This window comes from Sminthopsis crassicaudata, chromosome 5 (assembly GCF_048593235.1).
Source record: "Sminthopsis crassicaudata isolate SCR6 chromosome 5, ASM4859323v1, whole genome shotgun sequence".
Classification (NCBI taxonomy): domain Eukaryota; kingdom Metazoa; phylum Chordata; class Mammalia; order Dasyuromorphia; family Dasyuridae; genus Sminthopsis; species Sminthopsis crassicaudata.
Window position 1 is genome coordinate 198,218,117 of NC_133621.1, and position 22,780 is coordinate 198,240,896.

At 38.2% G+C, this 22,780-nt stretch overlaps 1 protein-coding gene across 1 annotated transcript in view; it reads left to right on the forward strand.

Moving 5' to 3' along the window:
- CACNA1C (calcium voltage-gated channel subunit alpha1 C) overlaps window positions 1-22,780 on the forward strand; it is a 799,944-nt gene that overhangs the window by 601,401 nt on the left and 175,763 nt on the right. Inside the window, 1 exon segment of the mRNA XM_074269400.1 lies at window positions 15,228-15,318. Within this exon segment, the coding sequence (XP_074125501.1) occupies window positions 15,228-15,318 (91 nt within the window).

The window sequence follows — 22,780 nt, forward strand, 5'->3', positions numbered from 1 at the left end:
GAGATAGAACTAAGCATTTTTTTTTCTGTTCAGTCATTTTTCAGACATGTCTGACTCTTCATGACCCCACTGAGGATTTTCTTGGCAAAGATATTGGAGTAGTTTTCCATTTCCTTCTCCAATGGATTAAGCCAAACCAAATTAAATGACTTGCCCAAAATCATACATCCAGTATGTAAGGCTGTACTTGAACTCAGGTCTTCCTGCCTCCAGACCCAATATTATATCCACTGAATCCCCTGCCTCCACTATTAGTTATCATCTTATACAATTACATGAAGATTTTTTTGATAATATCATTTTAGGGAACTCCTGGCAGGAAATCCTATCAAAGCAAACAGAAATCCATCTATTGCTTAATAGATAAGTCCTTTTAAAAAAACATTATTTGCCCTTTAATTTCTCAATATATATTTGCCCAGCAATCTGATCTTTGTAACAAAAAAAGAAATCAGCAAAACTCATCAATATTTCAATCAAGCATGACTATAAAAAAATGTTCATACCCATAGTATCTCAATCCTGCAATGAAGAGAGAGGGACATTTTCTTAACTCATCTTTAAGGTTATTGTTATTACATAGCATTGTTTCATATTTGTCTTCTTTCTATTAATTTAAGGGAGTTATTAAAGATATAGTTAGTGAGTATCAGAGAAGAGGATTACACAGACATCCAAGACGGTCTTCCAAGTGGCTAATAGGCTAGTCTCTCACAATATTTTATGATGATGTATGCAGCGGCATGGAATAATGATCTATAATAATTTTTTTAAAATCACACAAGTTTACAGAGGGAGGGAGAAAGAGAGAGAGAGAGAGAGAGAGAGAGAGAGAGAGAGAGAGAGAGAGAGAGAGAGAGAGAGAGAGAGAGAGAGAGAGAGAGAGAGAGAGAGAGAGAGGAAAGCAGAGACATGGAGAGACAGATAGACAAAGAGATGGGAGGGGGTACAGGGAGGAAGGAAGGAGAAAGAGAGAGAGAGAGGGAGGGGAAAAGGCAAAGAGAGGAAGATAAATGGAAAAAAGAGGGGGGGAGAAAGGGAGAAAGGGAAGAAGGGAGAGCAAGAAAAAGGAGAGAGGGGAAGGAGAGAGAAAGGGAAAGAGAGGGGGAGGAGGGAAAAGGAAGGAAAAGAGAGAGTGAGGGAGAAAGAAAAAGAGGAGAGACGAAGGGAGAGAAAAAGACAAAGGGAAGGAGGAAGAGAGAGAGACAGAGAGATAAAGAGGAAAGACAGAGAAACAAAGAGAGATAGAGGGGGGAGGGAGAGGGAAAGAAAGATAGAGAGACATAAAGAAAGAAATAGAGAGAAACAAAAATAACAACCACCGACATTAAAGGAAGGAAAGACTCCCCACAGGAGGCCAGCTGATTGATATTCTGACAGCTGCTTATAACCTCGTTCATGAAATGATGGGACCTAAAAAGGGACTGGTGAGGTTCAAGAACTAAAATGACTCACTCATCATAAATACCATAAGTGGAAGCAGTCTGGAAATTTAAGGTTGCAATTTATTTGCCTGCTGGAAAAAGTCTGAGATTTTTGGAGAGTACTCCTTGTTCAAGGAATAACCCTCACTCCCTCCTCCCCACATTGCTACCAGCCTCCCCATTATGGATTTCGAGATTTGAGAAACATCTTCCACACCAGGTCCCTAAGCAGGGTCCCAGGAATCTACCAGAGCCAAGTGAATTGATATGAGGTTACCTTGAGCATCAGATGCCAAAGATGAGGTTGGTTCTGCTAGGTCAAGAGAAGGAAGAGTGAATCAGTCCTACAGGTCCTTAGTCACGCTTCCTGATCATAGCAAGACCTAAGAGTCAGGTTCTTCTGACTAGAAAATAGAAATATTTTCTTCTGAATAGAAAGGTTCCCCAGCTTATCCTGCTGCCTTTCTGACCAAGGACAACACTTCAGCCTCTATCCGAGGTAAAGCTTTATAAATGGTGGACAAAGAAACAGCATTTGTGGTGATGTGGGAAAACAATAGGCTGAGTCAGAGAATCTGCCATTGATCAGTCTTATGATTTTTGAAGATGTCATAGAATCCCAGAGCTAGATAGCCACCTCAGAGGTCAGTGACTCCAACTTGTAGATTATAAATTTAACTCTGGAAAGGACCTTAGAGGTCATTTAGACCCACACACCCTCATTTCACAGATGAGGAAACTAAGTGACTTGTTCAGTCACACAGGCAAGAAGCCACTCTCATAACCATCTACATAAATTCCCCTTACAACACTGCAGCAAGCAGTTATCCAGATTACTCTTAAAGACCTAGAAAATGATAGGAGTGCACTAAGTGATGTCCAAGGAGACATCGTGAAGTGAATACTGAATTTGGTTTCAGGAAAACCTGAATTCAACTGCTCCCTCTGACACTTACTATCTGAACAAGCCACTTAATATATTCCTATTTCATTTTCCATATCTATAAAATGGAGATAATACAAACACCTATTTCCCAGAGTTGGTTTAAAGGCAAAATTAAATAAAATATGCATTTTGCAAATCTTGAAGTGCTACATAATTGTTACAGATCACAAAGTTCTATCACATGCATGATGCCATTTGATTTCTACAATGGCCCTCTAAGATAATATGAACCAATATTATTATTATCATTATTATCATCATAATCATCACTATTATCATGATGATTCTTATCTCCATTTTGCAAAAAGAGATGTTGAAGTTTCCCTATCCAGGAAGCAACAAACTTCTAATGCCTAATCTATTCTGCTTTCTCCTACATCAGGATACCTGAATTGGACTAGATCATATTTAAGAATTGTTATCAAATCTAAAATAACACAATTCCAGATGCACCTTCCAAAGCTGCATGTGACTGTTTTAGTTTGGTTTTTGTTCATTAAAAAAAATCATTTTCTTCTTCCCATGACAATTAAGGGTCCTTTTTTATCAGAGACAGAAGTCAGAAATGAAGCCAAAATATGGCATCTTTTCTTACCCTCTCTTTCTCTTTTGCCCTGAATCACTGGCTAAGATTCCCTATCTGCTGAGCAGTGTCTCTCTTTTCCAAGACATTTAGCAAGAGGGACCCCACAAGAATTGTAAAGTAAGCACATTTGTTTAGATCTTCTACAGCCTTTGCTTTCTGCAAAATTTTGTCTTCTTGATGGTACATCTCCTTATCTCCCCATCATCTATACATCCGATTATAGATTTAGAACTAGAAAGGATGGGCCTTAGAGACCATCTATTTAGATCAATCCCTCATTTTACAGATAAAAAAAACTAAGACATGACTTGTTCAAGATCACACAAGTAGCTAACGGCAGGACTGTAGGGCAGCATCTTTTTTATTTTATCAAGATGCTTTCTCTAATATTGTCTTGTTCTCTTAGCTCCTCATGTTCTCAGAGTCTGTAGATTTGACAGATTCCTTCTGTTAAGGTTTAAATGACTGATAAGACTTAATGGATATGTGATTCTTCAGAAGGGCTCTATTGATTTGAGGCATCAGGAGGTTAGGTGGGGGAGGATTATTTTGGAATTCGCAGGTAGACAGCTTCTTCTGGACTCCTGATATTATTTCCTGAATCTGGCTTTGCTAGTTAGGACAGTATCTTCCTCTTACCTAAAAATAGTGCTACATATAAAATAACCAAAATTATATGTCCATAAATGAAGGGAGAGATTTATTAGGGACTTTCTTTGTGCTAACCATTATGCTAAATACTAGAGCCTTGTTTTCAAGAAACTTAAATTAAAATACAAGACAATTTAAAGATGGAGTGGTTGCCAGGAGAGGATATTTTATTTTGGAAAGTGATGGGATTCCAATCACTTTCTACACAGAAAACTTAACAAATCTATGTAGGTCAATAAGGGGTTTCAAGATGCCATATCATTGTGATAATAATACCTGTCCTGACTTTCTCAGAGAGTCATTGAAGAAATCAAATGACATCATGAAATCTTATTTTTCTCTCCTTTAACTAGGATCTCTTTTAAATCCTATGTCGTGTATATTTCCTCTATTTCTACCCACTTTGTTCTTCTAGAGAAATGAGCAATGTCACACTGGCACTATCCTGCCTGGCTATAGGAGAGAATCAAAGGTTTGTTTGGTACCACTGAACACCTCCTTTTCCTCTAGCTTTTGAACAACAAAGATGCCCTGACTCTGAGGTGCAGTAATGGTAGAGGAAATTTTTCTGCTTGAGAGTACATATAGTTTATGGCACACTGAGAGCTCTCCCATTTGAGTCTTCTCCTCTGCATTATGGCTGCTGTTCAGGGCAGTTGTTTGTAGCTCTACCCCCATCCCTCAGTTTATGGCAGCAATAATAATCACAGAGATGGCACTCTGCATTTATATTTTGCCTTTTTAATAAGATCACTTTGTTTGGCTTCTTAATATTTAATCCCATTTTATATTTACTTCCTAATCATTTTAAATCTCTTGTGTTTTAACTGTTGCTTGGAAGGAACCCAGATATTTCGTCTTTGCTAGGAGTATGGTCTCTGCTAGGGTTGTGTCTGTGTAATCTAGGGCTGAGATATAGTCTCTGCTGGGCACTTCTTCCTATTAGTCCCACATGACCAGAGATCAATGTTGCTCTGCTGGTCCCATGGTCACTGCTGCTCATTGCTAGGTGCATCTCTACTGTGATATAAGATCACAGAGTTTTTCTCTGCTTCCACTTCTGGATTATGTTGGAAGTCTCAGCTGGGATGCTAACCCTTCCTCCTAGGAAAATGAATAGCTTCTGCTTGTTTAAAGTCCATGGCATTTTCTGCTACACAAAAGTAAAACCCCAAAAGAATTAGCAGAAAATTATTTCAGTGGCTTTTTCCCACATGGAAGTCTGTCCCTCTTATTCTTGGAAATGGACATTTCTTCTCTGAAAGTCAAACAATTTGAAATAAAATCTTCCTTTTCTGCATCTATTTCCTGGTCGCCAAGGGCTACCTCTATGTAATATGTCAAAATTTGGAAAGAAAAAAAAAAAGGTCAGAAAGTCCATGTGGCTCATTGTTTAATTTTTGTGTTTTAAACTGCTTTCCACATGTTAAATTGCCCAATTAGAACAGAACTGCCAACAGCTATTGGGTTTTAGAGTCCCCAGTTTCTCAATTCTAAAACTAAAATTAATGGATTGAGAGGGTCATAGAGGAGAAAGTATAGGAGTTCAGGGACTAAGATCATTTTTTCTCTGTTTACATGAATTATTGGTTTTTCTTATATATGTATGGCTGGCAACCCTTTCCAGGTTTTGAGCCTGCCATCAACTTGTTACAATTAAACTATAGAAAAATAGAAAAGAAAATCCTAGGAGCAACTAGGTGGTACAGTGGATAGAGCACCAATCCTGAAGTCAGGAGGACCTGAGTTCAAATTTGACCTCAGACACAACACTAGCTGTGTGAGCCTGGGCAAGTCACTTAACCCCAATTGCCTCAGAAAAAAAAATATCCTGGTTGTGTATTTGTAAAGAATATTTAAGTTAGCCTGAATGGATGTTATTTCTTTTTAAGGAAAAGATCTTGAAGAAGTTTTATTCAGAGGGCTGAGATTTGTGTAGTAGTGACCAATGTAGTAATAATTTCTTTTCCTATTATAAATTATCATCACCACCACCACTGTTGCAGGAAATACCCTCTCAATTTCTTCACAAACAATATTAATTGAAGGTAATTTTGCTCAGCAATGTGCTGCTTTGGGGAAAGGAGAGAGAGTCTAGGAGGGCTATAGAATGACAGTTTTTAATCTTTGAAGAACTCAGTCTGGTTGGGCAGAAAAAAAAACAAAAAACAAAAAATCCTACACATGGGTGAGATACAGGAGAGAGAAGCGCATTTTAGGCAGAGGAAAAAAATAGAACAAGAACAAAAAAGCAAAAGGAAAAACCATTTCGTGTTTGTAGGATGGTAAGACTACCCTTACAAGAGAAGAAGACATATTTGGGAATGAAATGAAAGAAGATTGTGTAATTATTGGAATGATATTTTGAAAGGCAGGGGAGTTGAAACTAGATATAAAAGATGTAAGGAAGCCACTTTACACATTATCCATAAAGCACGATTAGAACTAGCAAAAAGTACTACATCATCCAGGACATAGGGCAGTAGTCTTGTGGTCAGAACATCCAAATTTGTTTCCAAGGCTGCAAATAAGTATTCAGAAGGCTGAGTGGTTTGATCCAGATGATCTGGACATTCAAGTTTATGGTCAGTTGGAAATTTAGTCTCCATCTTCCACATGTTACTCATCCTAGAATAATGATTCTAGAATCACAGAAATCTTATCTGGAGACCATCTAGTGAGGAATCACCTCTATAGCATCCTTACAAGTGGCCCAGTCTCTGTCCATTCCACTTTGCAACAGTTCTGAATGTTAGAAAAATTGACATATCAAGATTGAATCTCTTATTGCTCATTGTTCTACCCTCTGGTACCAAGGGGGACAAATTTAAACTTTGTTTATATGCTAGCCCTTCAGATGTTTGAAGATAACTAGAACAATTTCCATTATCTTCTCTTCTCCAAGGTAAACTTTCTCAGTTCCTTTAACTCATCCTTGTATAGCATATTTCCTAGTCCCAGCAATCGAAAAAGCTTAGGCTTAATGGAAAACATTGTCAGCTCCTATGTCACCCTCTTTCTGCTGGATTTGGAAATGGAACATAGAAGCAAATTACAAAATGAAAAACCAACATTTCCCTAAACCAGATATATAAAAGGCTAGTAAGTGCTGGTGTCCCACAGCCTGCTGTCATTGGAAAATGGTAGCTAGAGATTTGCCAACACAGGGGTATTGTCAACAGGTGATTCAGGTACCAAAGGATGGATAATTGAAGGGATCTTTCTCTTCTCAGTTCACTTGTCTTTGCTCACACTGAGCTTTGTTCTCCTGTATGGCACCAGAATTATGGTCAACTATTTTGTATTTAGTTGATTGTATTTGAAGATATATCCCCCTAGCTAGAGTGATCCACTTATTAAACTCACCCCCTCTCAATTTATGAGAGTTTTACAGGGAACACAGTCATTCTAGCATGAATCATCATACTCTGATAAAAAAAAATAATAAATGAAATATAAATCTCCAAGGAGATGTTGTTAAATGTTTCCGTTAAGGAATTCATTTTTGCGGAAGTTTTAGCAGCAATCATTTTCTTTAATAAAACCAAAGTCAGTTTGACTCTTCCAAACTTCCACCAAAGGCCACTCAAGAGTCACATCTAAAGTTGGTTGTCTGATCATGGGGGTGATTTGGCCCATCTTCTGATATACCTGTTTCTCTTTTTCTTAGCTACACGATGGTTATATGAATTCAAATGGATTTCTAAAATGTCACGAATGTTTAAGCACTGACAGTTTTAGCAGCAGATTTACCAGTTCCAAAACCATAGACAATATTAAAATCATGGTAGCAGCTCAATAGAAATTTAACAATGTGGATGTGTAATAATTTATAATAGTAGCAACTAACATTTAAAGTACTTTAAGGTTTGCAAAGTGCCTTGTGTATATTAATTTACTTGATCTTAACATCAAGCCTGTAAGTTAGGTGTTATTATTATCTCTATTTTATAGATGACGAAACTGAGAAATAAAGTTTAAATGACTTATATTACATATAATTGAGAAGTGCACTGATTCCAAGTTCTGTGTTTTATCCACTGTATCACTTCACTTCTGTTATTATTTTGAGAAGAGATTTATTTTCATAGAAATAACTTAAGTGGCAGGATGATGTCTTGGTCAGTCTCAATTATCCATACCAACAGAAACCATAAAAAAAATCATAAAAATCCATTTTTCAAGGTACCGTCCTTTATCTGGTGGCAACTACTCAAATATCTTGAAAGCATTCTCTAAATTAAAGTCAGACCTACAAACCCAAACCTATAAAGTGATGCCAGATACCAAATTTGGGTTAGGTCCTATGATTATTCCTAGCAGAATTTTTGATTGGGTGAAAAATCCTGTATTATTTCCCTCTCCATCATTTCCTTGAGATGTCAAAGTGACTTTTTGCAGAAGAGCAGTCATAAAGTGATTTACATTTGTTTTCTCCTTTTGCTGTTTTCATTCTACAAATTAGCAAAATGTGTTACTTGCCCAGGGTCAATGGGTAGAAAATGGTGAAATTATCACTTAAACCTAGACCCAGTACTTTTTCCAGCAGCAGACCATCACTGTACTGTGCATGCTTCCTTTCTGTGGCAGGGAAAGGGGCAGTAATAGTGGGTATTGTACCATCACAGCAACTGCCAGGAGAAGCATCTAATGTAGATTCCTTTCTACCAAGGTTATATATTTGAAGAGTGAAAGTTTTATCAAGTCAGAAATATGAGTAGCATTATTGAGACTATCCAACCTCAGGGCAGTCATCAATCATGCTAAGAAAAATAGAATCTTTTGTCAGTAACAGGTCAATTATTTAAATTCTTTTACCAAGTACTTAGGAACACACATATTCCTGTAACCTGCTTTTTTTCAAGAAATCTAGTTAGATTCAAGAAATCACATATTCCTGTAACCTGCTTACTAGGAGTCAAGATAGAGGCAGTAGCAAGGACAGCTAGAATCTACCTTTTCTACCTGAGACCAATGAATTTAGAATGGAAGAAAACTGTCTTTCTCTCCAACATCTTTTCTCCCAAATCAATTACAGGAAGCAGATTTTTTTGAAATGGACATTTTATTTTGGTTTTGAATGGGATAATATAGATGAGCTAAGCTACCACTTTAAATAGAACAAACATTCTCACATAGACTAGGGTTTCTGAATATATATTGCATTTAACAGTGAAAGGATGGAACAAGATACCTCAATTCTTTTCTGTCTTCCTGCCTTAATTTCCTGCAGACTGGCACTTTAAGTTGCCAATTTTTTCCATCACTTTCATTGAAAAGTCTCTGACCTGTATAGGAACTTGTCATTTTAGATTTGGAAGAGATCTCAGAGTTCAATTAGTACAACCCCATTCAAGTACATGCTGGACTATGAGACCTCCAAGTTCCCTGCTAAATTCTGAGTCTCTGATTTTACAATTAAGGAAAACAAATTTTAAAAGTTTAAGTGATTTGCTCAAGGTTAAATAAGTTGTAATTGACAGAACCTGAATAGGAAATCAGGATATCTGACTGCAAATTCAGTATCTTTTCCAACATGACTTTCTATTTGTCTCTTCCCTGTTGGGATACTCCTGAATGACTTCTCTCAGACTGCCTGGAGAGGGGCAGTGAAGGGAGGAAGGGAGGTGCTTCCTGAAGGCCAGTTAGGGTGTCCTTTTCTTTTCTTTATTGAATAGCATCATAAAATGTTAGAGCTGGGCTTGAATATCCCCTATCCCATTTCCCTCATTTTACAGATGAAGAAATTGAGAAGGAAACAGAATAAAAACTACATGTAAAGTATCTTATAGCATTTTATTGACAGACTTGGACTGTAATATGATAGTTCAGTCCTGAAGGATACAGAAATCCCTGAAGAATCAACTCTCCTTGCTGTGTCTCATCTTTTTGTAAACCAAATCAATAATAATAGTCTAAAGTCATTTACAAAGCATCCTATTTGATGTATCCTATTTGATCCTCACAAGCCCAGGAGTTTAATAGTGCAAATATTCTTATCTCCTTTTGCTAGATAAGGAAACTGAGGCTCATAGAGGTTAAGTAATTTATCTAGCTAATAAATGACCAGGCTAGGATTTGAACAGAGTGCTAGAGTAGTCTCACGGACAACACTTCTCTCCCCCTACCATGTGTGAACACACATACACACACACACACACACACACACACACACACACACACACACACATTTCTGTCCCCTCAAGGTCTTTTTCTGGCTTGGTGACAGGTACTAATATAATACACTAATATATAAAGCAATGGGTATAATGTGTAATAATATGGTATTCCTCCTAGGGAAAACTATTTTCATTTTAACAATGACCTCCTGAAGACATGCCAAAGGAATGATTTTAAGAATGGAAATTCAGAGCTCCATAGCCAGCTGGTGGGGGAGATATATCCAGGGCTGGCAAATTGTCAGTGCCCTGCATGTTATACCATATAGCTGACTGCCAATGTTTTAGCCAGCCTTGATTGTAGGTCAGGTTGGATGATATGTATCATCAGAATCCATGTCACCATCAGGTCATTCCATAGGGGAATTCTGATAAAATAGCAGAAAACCAAATCAAGCTTCTGTGTCCAGAAGTTACAAGCAATGTCTGAAATCCAGGGTTCTTTGATTTCACCTGAGGCTTTCTCCACTTTAACTACTCACCCCAGAAGCCAGAAGAGAAAGGATGTTTTTGGTTTTTTTAATAGCATCATTGTTTGCATGAAAGACAGTGTAAGACTATTTCAAACTCTAAATTTGTGACCCTGTGATCGTGTACTTTTGATAAAAGCACCGCTTAACAATTTGGATATCAGTTATTTCCTAATAATAGAAGTGTGAGGAAAGTACTTTATAAACATCATCAATCCAAAATGCCTTAAGACTTTTAGAACAGTCCATATAAATGGGACCTATGATTATTCTGTTGAAAGTCGCAGGATGAATCTCTGGCGTTTGTTTATGATGGTTTATGAGATAAAGTTTCTCACAAGACCCTTATCAGAGACTTGTGAAGTAGAAAGGGGAAAGAGTGACATCCTCATTTTAGAGATGGAGAAACAAAGATCATACAGTAGGTGGCAGAACTGGAATTTGAACATCGATGTGAAATCCAATGATCTCTCCATAACACTGTGCTGTTTCATGCAAATATAGAGAAAAGAGTACAATTCATTGGACTATTTGGGGAATAGAAGGAGAATTTGATGCCATTGTTCAGTTCCTACATTTTCAACTATTTCCTTTATTGACTGAACCCTATGGAAAGAGCCTCCATAAGCAGATGAGTGAGAACTGAAGCATATTCACTTCTTTTTAAGCCATTTCTTTATTTTAAGCCTCTGACTTAACTCCACTCAGACTGCAAGGGTCTTGGCTGGAGTCATACATTCTCTCCTTATGTTTATTGTTTTCTTTGTACTGTTATCCATGTGAAAAAGTTTGGGTTTTTTTTTAAACTTTGGGTTTTTTGTTTTGTTTTTTACTTTGGGTTTTTTGTTTTGTTTGGTTTTGGTTTTGGTTTGTTTATTTGGTTGGGTGTTTTTGTTTCTTTGTTTGGTTTTGGTTTTGGTTTTGGTTTGTTTTCCTGTTCTTTTTTGGTTTGTTTATGGAAAGGAAAATGGGTGTCCTATTTGAAAGCTGAGTTCCTTGTTTCTTTCTTTTGCCCCATCACTGGCTGCATGCTCTCTATTGATGTCTTGTTCCCGGTCCTTGACACTGACCATCTTGTCTGTGAAAGGAAGCACTCCGGCTGGCATGATTGATAAGAAGAAAGGGAAGTTTTCTTGGTTTAGTCACTCCACAGAAACCCATGGTAATGTTCCACTGTGCTCTGTTGTGTATATGTGTGAACTGGTGTCTGTGTGTCTGTGTGTGTGTGTGTGTGTGTTACTGGGAGGGTGCCCCTGTTGGGGGCTTGTCTTACCCTTACCTCTGTGTGAGTTTCAGGAGATGCCCCGCTGCCCATCCATGGCCTTTTAAATTCTTCAGATATGTAGTCAGTGGTCCACTCTTGCTTCCAAGATTACAGGACAGTTTTTTCCCTTGGACAGCGCCCGGATCATGTCATGGTTTACTTGTCACAGAAAACAGGATTTAAAATCCATTGGAATTAGGAATAACATAGCCACGTATCTCATTATCCTTTTAAAAACACATCCTCACTTCTGCCATCACAACCATTTGGGGCAAAGGACAAGACTTTGCTTAAAAGCAAAGTGAAACAGAGGCAAGCAAACCTCTACCGCAGAATTTCACTTCAACATGTCAGGTGGGCAGATATGGCTAGAGAATATCCAGATATATGATAGATCAAAAGAAAAAAAAACTCTTCATTTTTTTTTATATTTGTCTTGCTTGGTGTTTGTGGAGCAAATAACCTAAACCCAAAAAAAGGTTCATCTTCCCAGCTTTCCGTGCTAAACCCATTACACATCCCTCCATTCACAAAAGCTCCTTCCAATCTCATGCTCATAGTCATGCTAATTTACATATGTTTGTATAAATTATGTATATATAGATATGTTAAAGTTCACAAGCATTTTAAATATGCTATCCTCTTTTTCCAGCCTTAAAATAACCCAGTGAGATAAGGGCTGCATGTATTGTCATCCCATTTTCCAGACTAGGAAACTGAGACTCAGAGACATTAAATATGTTGCCTGGTCTCTACACTAACGGGTGTACACTACACTAACTCATACTCAGACCTGCCTCAAGCCTAGTGCTCTTTTCACTGTACCTTGTACCTTTGCAGCTTCCATGATCTCAGTCAAGGTCGTTGACTTTTGGCAAAGTGTAAAGAGTAAACATTTAGGGGTAAGGTAGAAGGAGACATGGCCTTGTAATCCTGGGTTTATTTTGAGCTAGCCTAGCCACAAATGATTCCAAGTATCAGAAAGGTTCTATCTCCTACAGTGAGCAAGCCATTCATGAATATTCTGTTCTGCTTTTCCCTCTTCTCCAAGAGTCAACCCTCTCTTGATTACCTGAAATATCCTTTTTTCCAAAAGAAGAAACCTCCAGAAGAAGACAGGAAATTTCTGTCATTATTATCCTAACAACCAGTAGTCTTTATCGAGCTTTGACTCTAGGGCTAAATAGCAAACAATATAGTTCCATGTATCCCTTTTTAATGAGAAGTGTGATGTTTTATTCCCCCCACGTCTGTCTGTCCTAGAAGAAGAGCTGGGCAGATTGTATATGACACATCATCTGAGAGGCAAAGGATGGGGCAAAATCACTCGAATGACAGGATTTAGAACTGGAAGGGTCTTTCCCTATAGATCAGCAGTTTCCCTATAGTGAAACCTGGGAGTTTCAGTCATCCTCTCAGGAGATCCACATGGTCAAAATGATTTGGGCTATATTGAAATATTCTCATATTGTTAATCCTCCCTTTTCCAATCACATAACTATGCAGGGACAGATTTTCTTCATATGTTTCAACCAAAACAACATATCCCAGCAGATAAGAGAATCCAGCTGTCTTCTATTAAGCGAAACACTAAAGAGATTTGTAAAAATATATAAAACAGTATCACTTCTTACTATGTTGTATTTTGGTTTTGGTGTTTTTCTTTGCTTTTGAAAATATAGGGGTTTTTTTTGTTTTTTTACTGAAAATGTTACTTATCTTAACAGGCAATGAGTTTTTCATTTTAAGTGAATTAAAATATTTTTAAATTTTATCAGTTTTAATTCCTAATATAGTAAACATATATATAGAAAATATATGTATACATAAACATATACATATATAGTAAATATACATATATACATACATATATGTTGGAAAGGCAATCAGTGTTCACACAGTTAGAAGTTATCTGAGGCTGGATTTTAACTCAAGGCCTCCTGATTCCAAGGCCAGTACTCTCTGCCCACTGCATTATTTAGTTACCCCTCAACAGATACTTAGCATGTAAAATAAAAGTTCTTTGGATCCTCAAATGATTTTTTAAAGTCTGAAGGGATCCCAAGGTCAAAAAGATTGAGGATTGTTGATCTAGGTCAACCTCTTATTTTATAGATGAGAAAATGGAGGCCAAGAAAGTTTAAGGGTTTTATCTGAGAAACCCTGATAATAAATGATAGAGCCAGAATTCAAAACTAACTCCAGTGCCTCCAAATATACTGTTCTTTACATTAAGACAAGGTTCCTTTCTGTTACGCAATACTAAAAAGGAAGAGGAGGTAAAGTTGGAGAAAGGACCTTCCTCAGTACAAAAACTTTCCTTCTGAAAGGGTGATAAAAAGAAGCAGTTTTTTTGAGACCCCTTCCAAGTTAGAACATTTCCTCTGGAAATGTTGCCTTAGCAAATCCAAATACAGAAGAGATAAACCACCTACAATGGCATGGCATATGCTTATTTCTCAAGCAAAGTTGATGAAATGGAAATATCAGATTGCCAACCCCAACCTGGTGGGTGGTCACCAGGCTCCAGATCAGTAGTTTGTTGCTATAGTATACTCTTATAACTCCTCAGTATTTCTACACTGCCTACAAGGTCCAAGTGGGCTTGTACCTTAAGGTGACTCTCTAAAGCAAAGTCCAAATTAGTCCAGATTCTAGATCAAGATCCTTCCTTCACCTAGGGACCCATAAGGGATCTTTAGATAAATTTTAGGAGGTCTATAAACTTGGAAATTGAGATACCCCCATAATTGTGTTTCAGTGTAATTACTTTCCTTTGCAATCCTATGTCTTCTTGTATGCATTTTGAAAATTATTCTGAATAAGGCTCCACAAGTTTCACCAGACTGTCAAAGGGAAGCATGACATACTCCAAGGATGATTAATGTGATAATTTAGAGGATGGGAGACAGATGAAGACATTGACATAGATGAGCATTGCCAAAAACTCCAGAGCAGCCAAACCTATTAGTATGGCACGCACCAGCACACACACACACATGACCTTAAATTAATAATAAGTAATTATTAATAACAGTAATAGCAAACCCAACACATTTCTAGAGCACTTTCACAACTCAAAGAGGTTCAGGGCTTTGCCCAACATCAACAGTGTAGTGAATAAGAAAGGAGCCAGAATTCAAACTCAGCTCTTGGAGAGTTGGGTAAATGGGAAGGAATGAAGTAGAAAAAAGTCAGATCCTCAGAATTTCTCTATTTATGAATGATAAGTTAGGAAACTGGTCTTGTAGGCTATTAGTGCTTGATGCAAAACTCATTCATTGGTCAGAATACAGTGAGCTACACCACTGCTGGGTTTCTGCTTTATTCCCCAAGGTTGTCATTTATGTATCTCAAAACATTTCCAAAGTAGGGAAATTTTATCTCAACACCAGTTTGCTACCATCCCACCCCACTTCTACCCTTCCCAGATAGCTTTCACCATTTTTTGTTGACTGGCAGCAGAGTTTCTCTGGGATAACTAGTAGGATAATAATCTAGGACACTGGGATAAGTCCCAGTGGATTTCATTCTCCTTGGGGGTAACTACTAGCACACTACCCCTTTGTCCAGCCAACTGCAGTAGTTCTACCTAAAGTCACTTCCTACCGATCAGCATTGTGGTTGCCACTCAATACTGGACATATCAACAACTAACCTTCTCCCACTACCCCAATCTTCTGCTTTCTCCCTTTTGACTCTTGCAGTGAGCATGCCCACAAGCGAGACAGAGTCCGTCAACACTGAAAACGTGGCTGGAGGCGACATCGAGGGAGAGAACTGTGGGGCGAGACTGGCGTGAGTTGGCATGGCAAATTCAGTGGGCAGAGGTTATTTATGGGGGCATTGCCCTAAAAATTGGTCCTGAAATCCAATTGGGTTATTTAAGAGGTATCAGATGGCCCAACATAGTAGGAGGGTAATGGCAGAAATGGAGTAAAATGAATGACAACATATTTGGTTATGTGTAATGGATTGATGATCTGGGTGGGTGGGGAGAGTGTTACCAACAAGGTAAGCCTCCACATAAAAATTCCCATGTGACTTACGAAGGTCTGCACTTTGGATTTCCATATCCTTGCATTGAAACAAGCAAATAAAAATAAATTTTGTTGTAGAGTTCTTCAGCTTTACAGATTCTCACTGGAACTTTTCACCATGCACAATACAGAGGGAATTTTATGCTTTGCTGATAGGGCTTTAAATTCTGTTAAATAGGATAACCTGGGCTGAAATAAAAACAGAAAAGCCATGAGATGGACCATTAAAAAGACTTTGATCTGTGCCACTGAAGGGAAGAAGTGCCATTAATGCAAATATTTGATAACTCAAAACTCATCTTTGTTTAACTTTAGAATATAATAATGATGAAATACTTTGTAAAGGGCATTTTAAGGTTTGCAAAGTTACATATATATATATATATATATATATATATATATATATATATATATATATATATATAAAATCTTGTCTGAATCTCATAATAGGCTGAAGAGGTAAGAGCTACAATTATCATCTTAATTTTACTGTTGAAGAAACCGAAGTTGAGAAAATTTAAGTGATTTGTCCATGGTCACACATCTATTAAATGTATAGGTGAGATTTGAGCAGAGGTTTCTGCTGATGGCACACCTACTGTTCTTCCCATGATCAATCGAACAATCAATATTTATTAAGCATCTGCTCTATGACAGTGATTGTGCTTAAGGGATTCAAAGAAAAAAATGAATCAGCTCCTGCCCTCAAAAAGCTTACATTCCAGGAGGGGAAAGAACATACACATAGAAGTAAATACCAAATATGTGTAAAGTAAATATGAGTTAAGGGCAGCTAGGTGATGCAGTGGAAAGAGTACTGGACCTAGAATCAGGGAGATTCATGTTCCTAAATTAAAATCTGGCCTCAGACACTTATGTGCTCTGTGACTCTGGGGCAAGTCATTTAACCCTGTTTACCTCCATGTTTTCATCTGTAAATGAGCTGGAGAAACAAATGGTAGATAGTTCTAGTGTCTTTGCCAAGGAAACTCCAAATGAGATCATAAAGAGTGGGACATGACTAAAACAATGGAAAATAGCAAAAAAATATGGAGTAAATTTCAAAGTTGAGGCTGACGCTGTATCATGCTGCCTACTAGAAACATCCTCTCTAACACACACATATACACACTTACCTCCCATTGTAGTCACCTCTAGGCAATGATAAGGAAAAGGACCTTAAATGATCCATTCAAAATTCCACTTATGAAAAATTAAGAATATATTCCATTAACTTTGTAATGGTAAATCTTGAACTTGGAAAAAACCCTCTGAAATATTGACCCAAAGAAACAAATAAACATTGAAATGATTTAATTACTAGAAAATGTTTTTTAATCAGACTTTAGATAGAAGATAATAATTTTTCCCTTTGGAGAGTAGTAACAGCATCCCTTGCTGCAGATACTTGCTTGGAGCATAAGGATCACAGATTTCAACCTTATAAACATACTGTCTTGTACTAGTAGTGAATAGAAATTAAATTAATCTAATTGAACCTAGTTGAATTGAAATGAAAGGAGATAACTTAATAGGTAGCACCGAAAAGGTCTGATTCCTTGTAGGATAAGACTCTAAAGATTTCATCAAACAAAGGAGATCTTTTCACCCCTCAGGAATGGCTCCATTGTTTTGGTCATAAGATGGTTCTCCAAAGAGGAGCTTTCAGGTTATCTGGGCATTTATGGTACCAGCCTCCAGTAGCATTTCTGAGAATGAGGTAGAAAGAAGCTCAGGACCTGGGAACAGACCGGCTCTCATGATTTCTCCCTCCTGGGTATACAGGACTTTTACTATCACTCATTCTGACAGAGGCACCAGGGAGTCTGCACTGCAGATTTCTGAGGAAGGTAGGGAGGTAATTATTGTCAAAACAGTAAAATACCATGCTAATTACGTTTTTAAGCAATAGCCTGGTTTTTGTTTTGTTTTGTTTTGTTTTTTGCTTCTCTCCTTCATTTGGAATGGTAGAAAACAAAATCTTTGAATTTCCAGAGGCAGTCTTTACTCAGTGAAAAACAATTGAGAAAACTTCCAATTCCATCAATGATAGAACCACCTTTGCTCTGATATTCTCAGAAGTGTCCATGGAAAGATCCTCTCTCTAAGAATGGAGAAGGAAATGAGTCAAGGCCCTAAGACATGTTGCAAAGCTCTTGGAACAGGTAGAATGAAAACAAGCAGACTGCTAAAACCCATAATTCTAAAAATATGCTAATATATATTTATATCTCTATAGATAGATAGATATTTATATCTATCTATTTTGAGAAAGAGAGAGAGACAGAGAGAGAGAGAGACAGAGAGACAGAGACAGAGAGACAGAGAGAGAGAAGGGGAGAGAGAGAGAGAGAGAGAGAGAGAGAGAGAGAGAGAGAGAGACAGAGAGAGAGACAGAGAGAGACAGAGAGAGAGAGACAGAGAGAGAGAGAGAGACACAGAGAGACAGAGAGAGACAGAGAGAGAGAGACAGAGAGAGAGAGACAGAGAGAGAGACAGAGAGAGAGAGAGACACAGAGAGAGACAGAGAGAGACAGAGAAAGAGAGAGAGAGAAGGGGAGAGAGAGACAGAGAGAGAGAGAGAGAGAGAGAGAGAGAGAGAGAGAGAGAGACAGAGAGAGAGACACAGAGAGAGACAGAGAGAGAGACAGAGAGAGAGAGAGAGACACAGAGAGACAGAGAGAGACAGAGAGAGAGAGAGACAGAGAGAGAGACAGAGAGAGAGAGACAGAGAGAGAGACAGAGAGAGAGAGAGACACAGAGAGAGACAGAGAGAGACAGAGAAAGAGAGAGAGAGAAGGGGAGAGAGAGACAGAGAGAGAGAGAGACAGAGAGAGAGAGAGACACAGAGAGAGAGAGAGAGAGACAGAGAGACAGAGACAGAGACAGAGAGAGAAATCAAATTCTTTCTGTGCCTCACTGGACATAGAACCATAGAAAGTCAGAACTAAAAGGCATCTTGCAGCTCCTCAGGGTTTTTCCAACTTTTCCCATTTGTGATCCCTTTTAGCCCAAGAAATTTTTACATAGTCCTAGTTATGCAGTTATATAAAATAGGTATACAAATCAAATAATAAATCATAATTTCACAATTCCCACAATGTTATACGACCCCATATAGGGCTGTGACCCACAATTTAAGAACCTTAGCTCTAGTACAACCCTACTATTTGACAAATCAAGTTAACAAGTATTTAAGAACTGCTTACTATGTGCCAGGTTCTGTAAGAAGCATAGGGAGGACTTCTTGTTATTATTTGTTCTTCTTTTTCAAAGAGGACTATGGCATCAGGGAGGTTATGCCATGACATACAAATGAATTAGACTTAAGTGAGGGTGAGCTTATGCACCAGCCTCACTTTCTCCTCCCGAGTCATCTGGATCCAGGGGCAAGATATAGATCAGGACCACTGGAGATGGTCCCTCCTAGGTGTCCCTTCTTTCAAGGCACTTATATTCTAATGAGGGAAGACTATTCATAAAAGGGAGTTGAAGGAGGAGCCTGGGAAAGAGATGAGGGTTGAAGGCAGGAGCCTTCTAGGAAAGGTCTACAAAAGTCAAAAATACAGCCTAGAGAGGAATGAAGCTATAACCACTTTCTTCCTTAAAATGGCAATTCTAGGAAGAACCAGACAATCAGACGAATAGGTGTGACATCCAGGGGTAGAGTGAGCTTCCAAGGTGAAGAAGTTTCTGAGAAAGACTGAGTCAGAAGTGCAACCTGGTTTGGAACTTAGAGGGTGCAAGGAAAGTAGGATTAAGTCCCGATTTGGACCTGAAGCTGAGCAAGATGAAATGTCTTTTCTAAGAACCAGGTCTTATTACTCCTGCTTCTTTTCTTCACTTAGAGTAAACTAGAAGCCTTCACCTTGTCTTCTTAATAAATTTGGCAACATTTGTAAGTCTTCAGTTCTTCATTTGAGCCATATAATAAACAACAAAGTCATATAACAAACCATAATGACCATATGAGGTAAGAGCTTTGGGTATCATTATCCTTGACTTACTATTGAGGAAACTGAGGTTTAGGGAGCTTAAATGACTTGCCCGTAGTAAAGGACTTATAGTCTAATAAAGAGGATGAGAAATAAGAAATAACAGAATATAGAAATTAAGTAGGATATGATCAGGACAAAGAAGAAATTTAAACAAAGTTCACTAAGAACATTTGAAGAGGAAGAAATCACTTGGAGGAGAGGAGGGAAATTAAATCTCATGAAAAAGAGTATACTTCATCTGGGCCTTGAAGAAAGAGAAATAAGCATTTCTATAGCATTTTCTATGTATCAGGTGTTTTGCTAAGTCCTTTTTGTTTCCTTTACAAATAAATTTTTATTTGATCCTCACAACCACCCTGTGAAGAAGATGCTACTATATTCCCATTTTACACTTAAGGAAACTGAGGCAAACTGAGGTTGCATAGCTTATAAACTAGGCCTGATCTGTATTATTTGACTCCAGGCTTGGCACTCTATCCACTGCACCACCTACCTACCTCTGAGAAAGAGAATGATTTCTCCAAAAGAAAATATGTGTTCTAGGCATGGGGAAGAGCCAACATAATTGAATGAGGAGAGAGCGCGAGATGAAAACATGGTAGTTAAACTATAATACAAAGTGCATGTGACTGGGAACATTTTGAAGGTTGGAGTAACAAGATTGGGAAGTATCTTTTCTGGCAAGCAAAGGAGTTCCTATTTATCCTATTAGAAATAGAAAAGCTGGCAAGCAAATGAGTTCATGTTTATTCTATTAGAAATAGAGAATCACTGAAAGTTTTTGAGTGATGTGTGGCATAGTCAAATCCACGTCTTAGGCACTTATTTTAGCATTTTATAAAGAATGGATTGGAGAGGGAAAAGATTGAAGTTAGGAAGAATAGTTGGGAAACTATCACAAAAGTCCAAGAGAGTTATAAAGGCTGATGGCCATATGTAAGTGGAGAGAAAGAAATGGATGGGAGTGATATTCTGGAGATAGTATAAATGTGGGGATGATGGAAAAGGAACTTCATGGGATTGTAGACTAAGAGGTGGAAGCAATCTTAAATAAGTTATGATCTATTAAAAGGGTTTCTAACAATGTTGAAGATTTTGACCTCAGGGGACAGGTTAATAGAGGTCCAGAGAAGCATTGATTGCCATGGACAGACTCATGCAGCAGTCCTGGAAATGAATAGAAGGGAAGGAAAAGTTTCCTCAGTTCCTACTCAAACTCCGAATGCCCCAGAGAATCATCAAACAGAGACCATACCTGAATTGTGTCTCCTAACGAAGTGGACTTACGCCCACATAATTGTGCCGTAAGACATTCCTTCTAGGGATTTAAACAAGCATATCCAGGCCTTCCCAGGTTTGGATTCTCAGAGACATTCTGGTCTTTGAAGGGGGCCAAAAGAAAAATGTTAATGCGAGCAGGATAGTCACCAATCAAATCTTTGCGCTCATAGGCTCAAAGACTCATAGATCATAGTACTGGAAGAGATCTGGAAGAAAGTGTACTCCACCTTCTTCATTGTAAAATGAGAAAACTGATATTAAGTCAAAACGCTTTTGTTACAGACATTTACTATGTGCCAGACATTATGATCAAAAGAGCCAAAGAACCCATGGGTTTAAGGAGCTCACAATCTAATGAAAGCATATTCAAATAATGATGTACCAGAGGCAGATAGGTAGCACGATGGATAGTGCACTGGTCCTGAAGTTAGAATGAACTGAATTTAATCTTTGCCTCAAATACTCCCTAGCTGTGTCACTTAATGCTAGCTCAAGAAAGAAAAATGGCCTATGTACAAACAAGATAGATGGATGGATGGACAGACAGATCCAGATAGACAGATAGATAGATAGATAGATAGATAGATAGATAGATAGATAGATGGATTAGATAGATAGATGATAGAGATAGATAAGTAGACAGACGCAGAGAGAGAAGACCACCTTAGAATTTCCTTGGAGTCAAAGGAACAAGATCTAAAGTTAGAGAGAGTCTCTTTCAACCCCTAACTCCACTTACTTAATGAAAGAGAAATTGGGTTTTCTTTACCAGGAAAGCCTCCATTTAAAAAGTGAGGCTTGACATATCTCAAGCTAAAGATGTCCCTGGTTGGAGGTAGAACACCTTGGAATTTCATGACCCAATTAGCAACTTTAAAATGTTTGATTCTGGCTCTAAATAAAAATATTCTCTTTTTCCTCCTCTTTCCCTTCCCACGCTCCTTGATAGCATATGATTAAAGCCTCCCACCCAAGTATGTAGACTTTGGGGGTAGGGAGCTAACTGCTAGCTACCATATTTTAGCAGTAGAGACAGAGATATGAGTGAGTGAGACAGAGAGACAAAGAGACAGAGAGAGAGAGACAGACAGAGACAGACAGAGACAGAGACAGAGAGAAAGAGAGAGAGAGAGACAGAGACAGAGACAGAGACAGACAGACAGAGAGACAGAGAGACAGAGAGAGAAGACAGAGAGAGACAGAGAGAGAGAGAGAGAGAGAGAGAGAGAGAGAGAGAGAGAGAGAGAGAGAGAGAGAGAGAGAGAGAAAGAAACAAAAAGGACGGGAAGAAGGGTGAAAGAGGGGGAAGGAGGGAGGGAGTATGAGAGAAAGAAAGAAATGAGAGATTATTTTTAAGTATTTGTTATGTGCAAAACACTGGAAATATAAATACAAGCAGGTGTCACAGTCTCTACTCTTCAACAGCTTACATATTAATGGGGGAAGACCATATGTAAAGGGGAGCTAGCTGGAAACTAGGGAAGTAATAGAGAGGGGATATAACTATCAAGAAGAAGGAAGGATCTAGCAAAAGAGATGAGACCTAGTTGGAGTCCTTCCTATAGAGTATTTGGGATGGGGATGGGAGTTGCCAGTGGGTGGAGCATCAGCCCTGTAGTCAGAAGGACCTGAGTTCAAATTTGACCTCAGACACTTCCTGGCTATGTGACCCTGGGCAAGTCACTTAATCCCAATTGCCTCGGGTGGAAAAAAAACATGGAAAGGTTTAGTGGTTTCTTCCTCTACAGAATAAGTTCCTTTTAGCAAAACTGGAATGACAAAGATCCATCAGCTTATAGATTAAGAGTAAGAATCGTTTTGATCTGATTTTTCTTGTGTAACATGATAAATATGGAAACACGTTTAGAAGAATTGCACATGTTTAACCTATATTGGATTACTTGCTGTCTAGGGAAGGGGAGTGGGAGAAAAGGAAGGAGA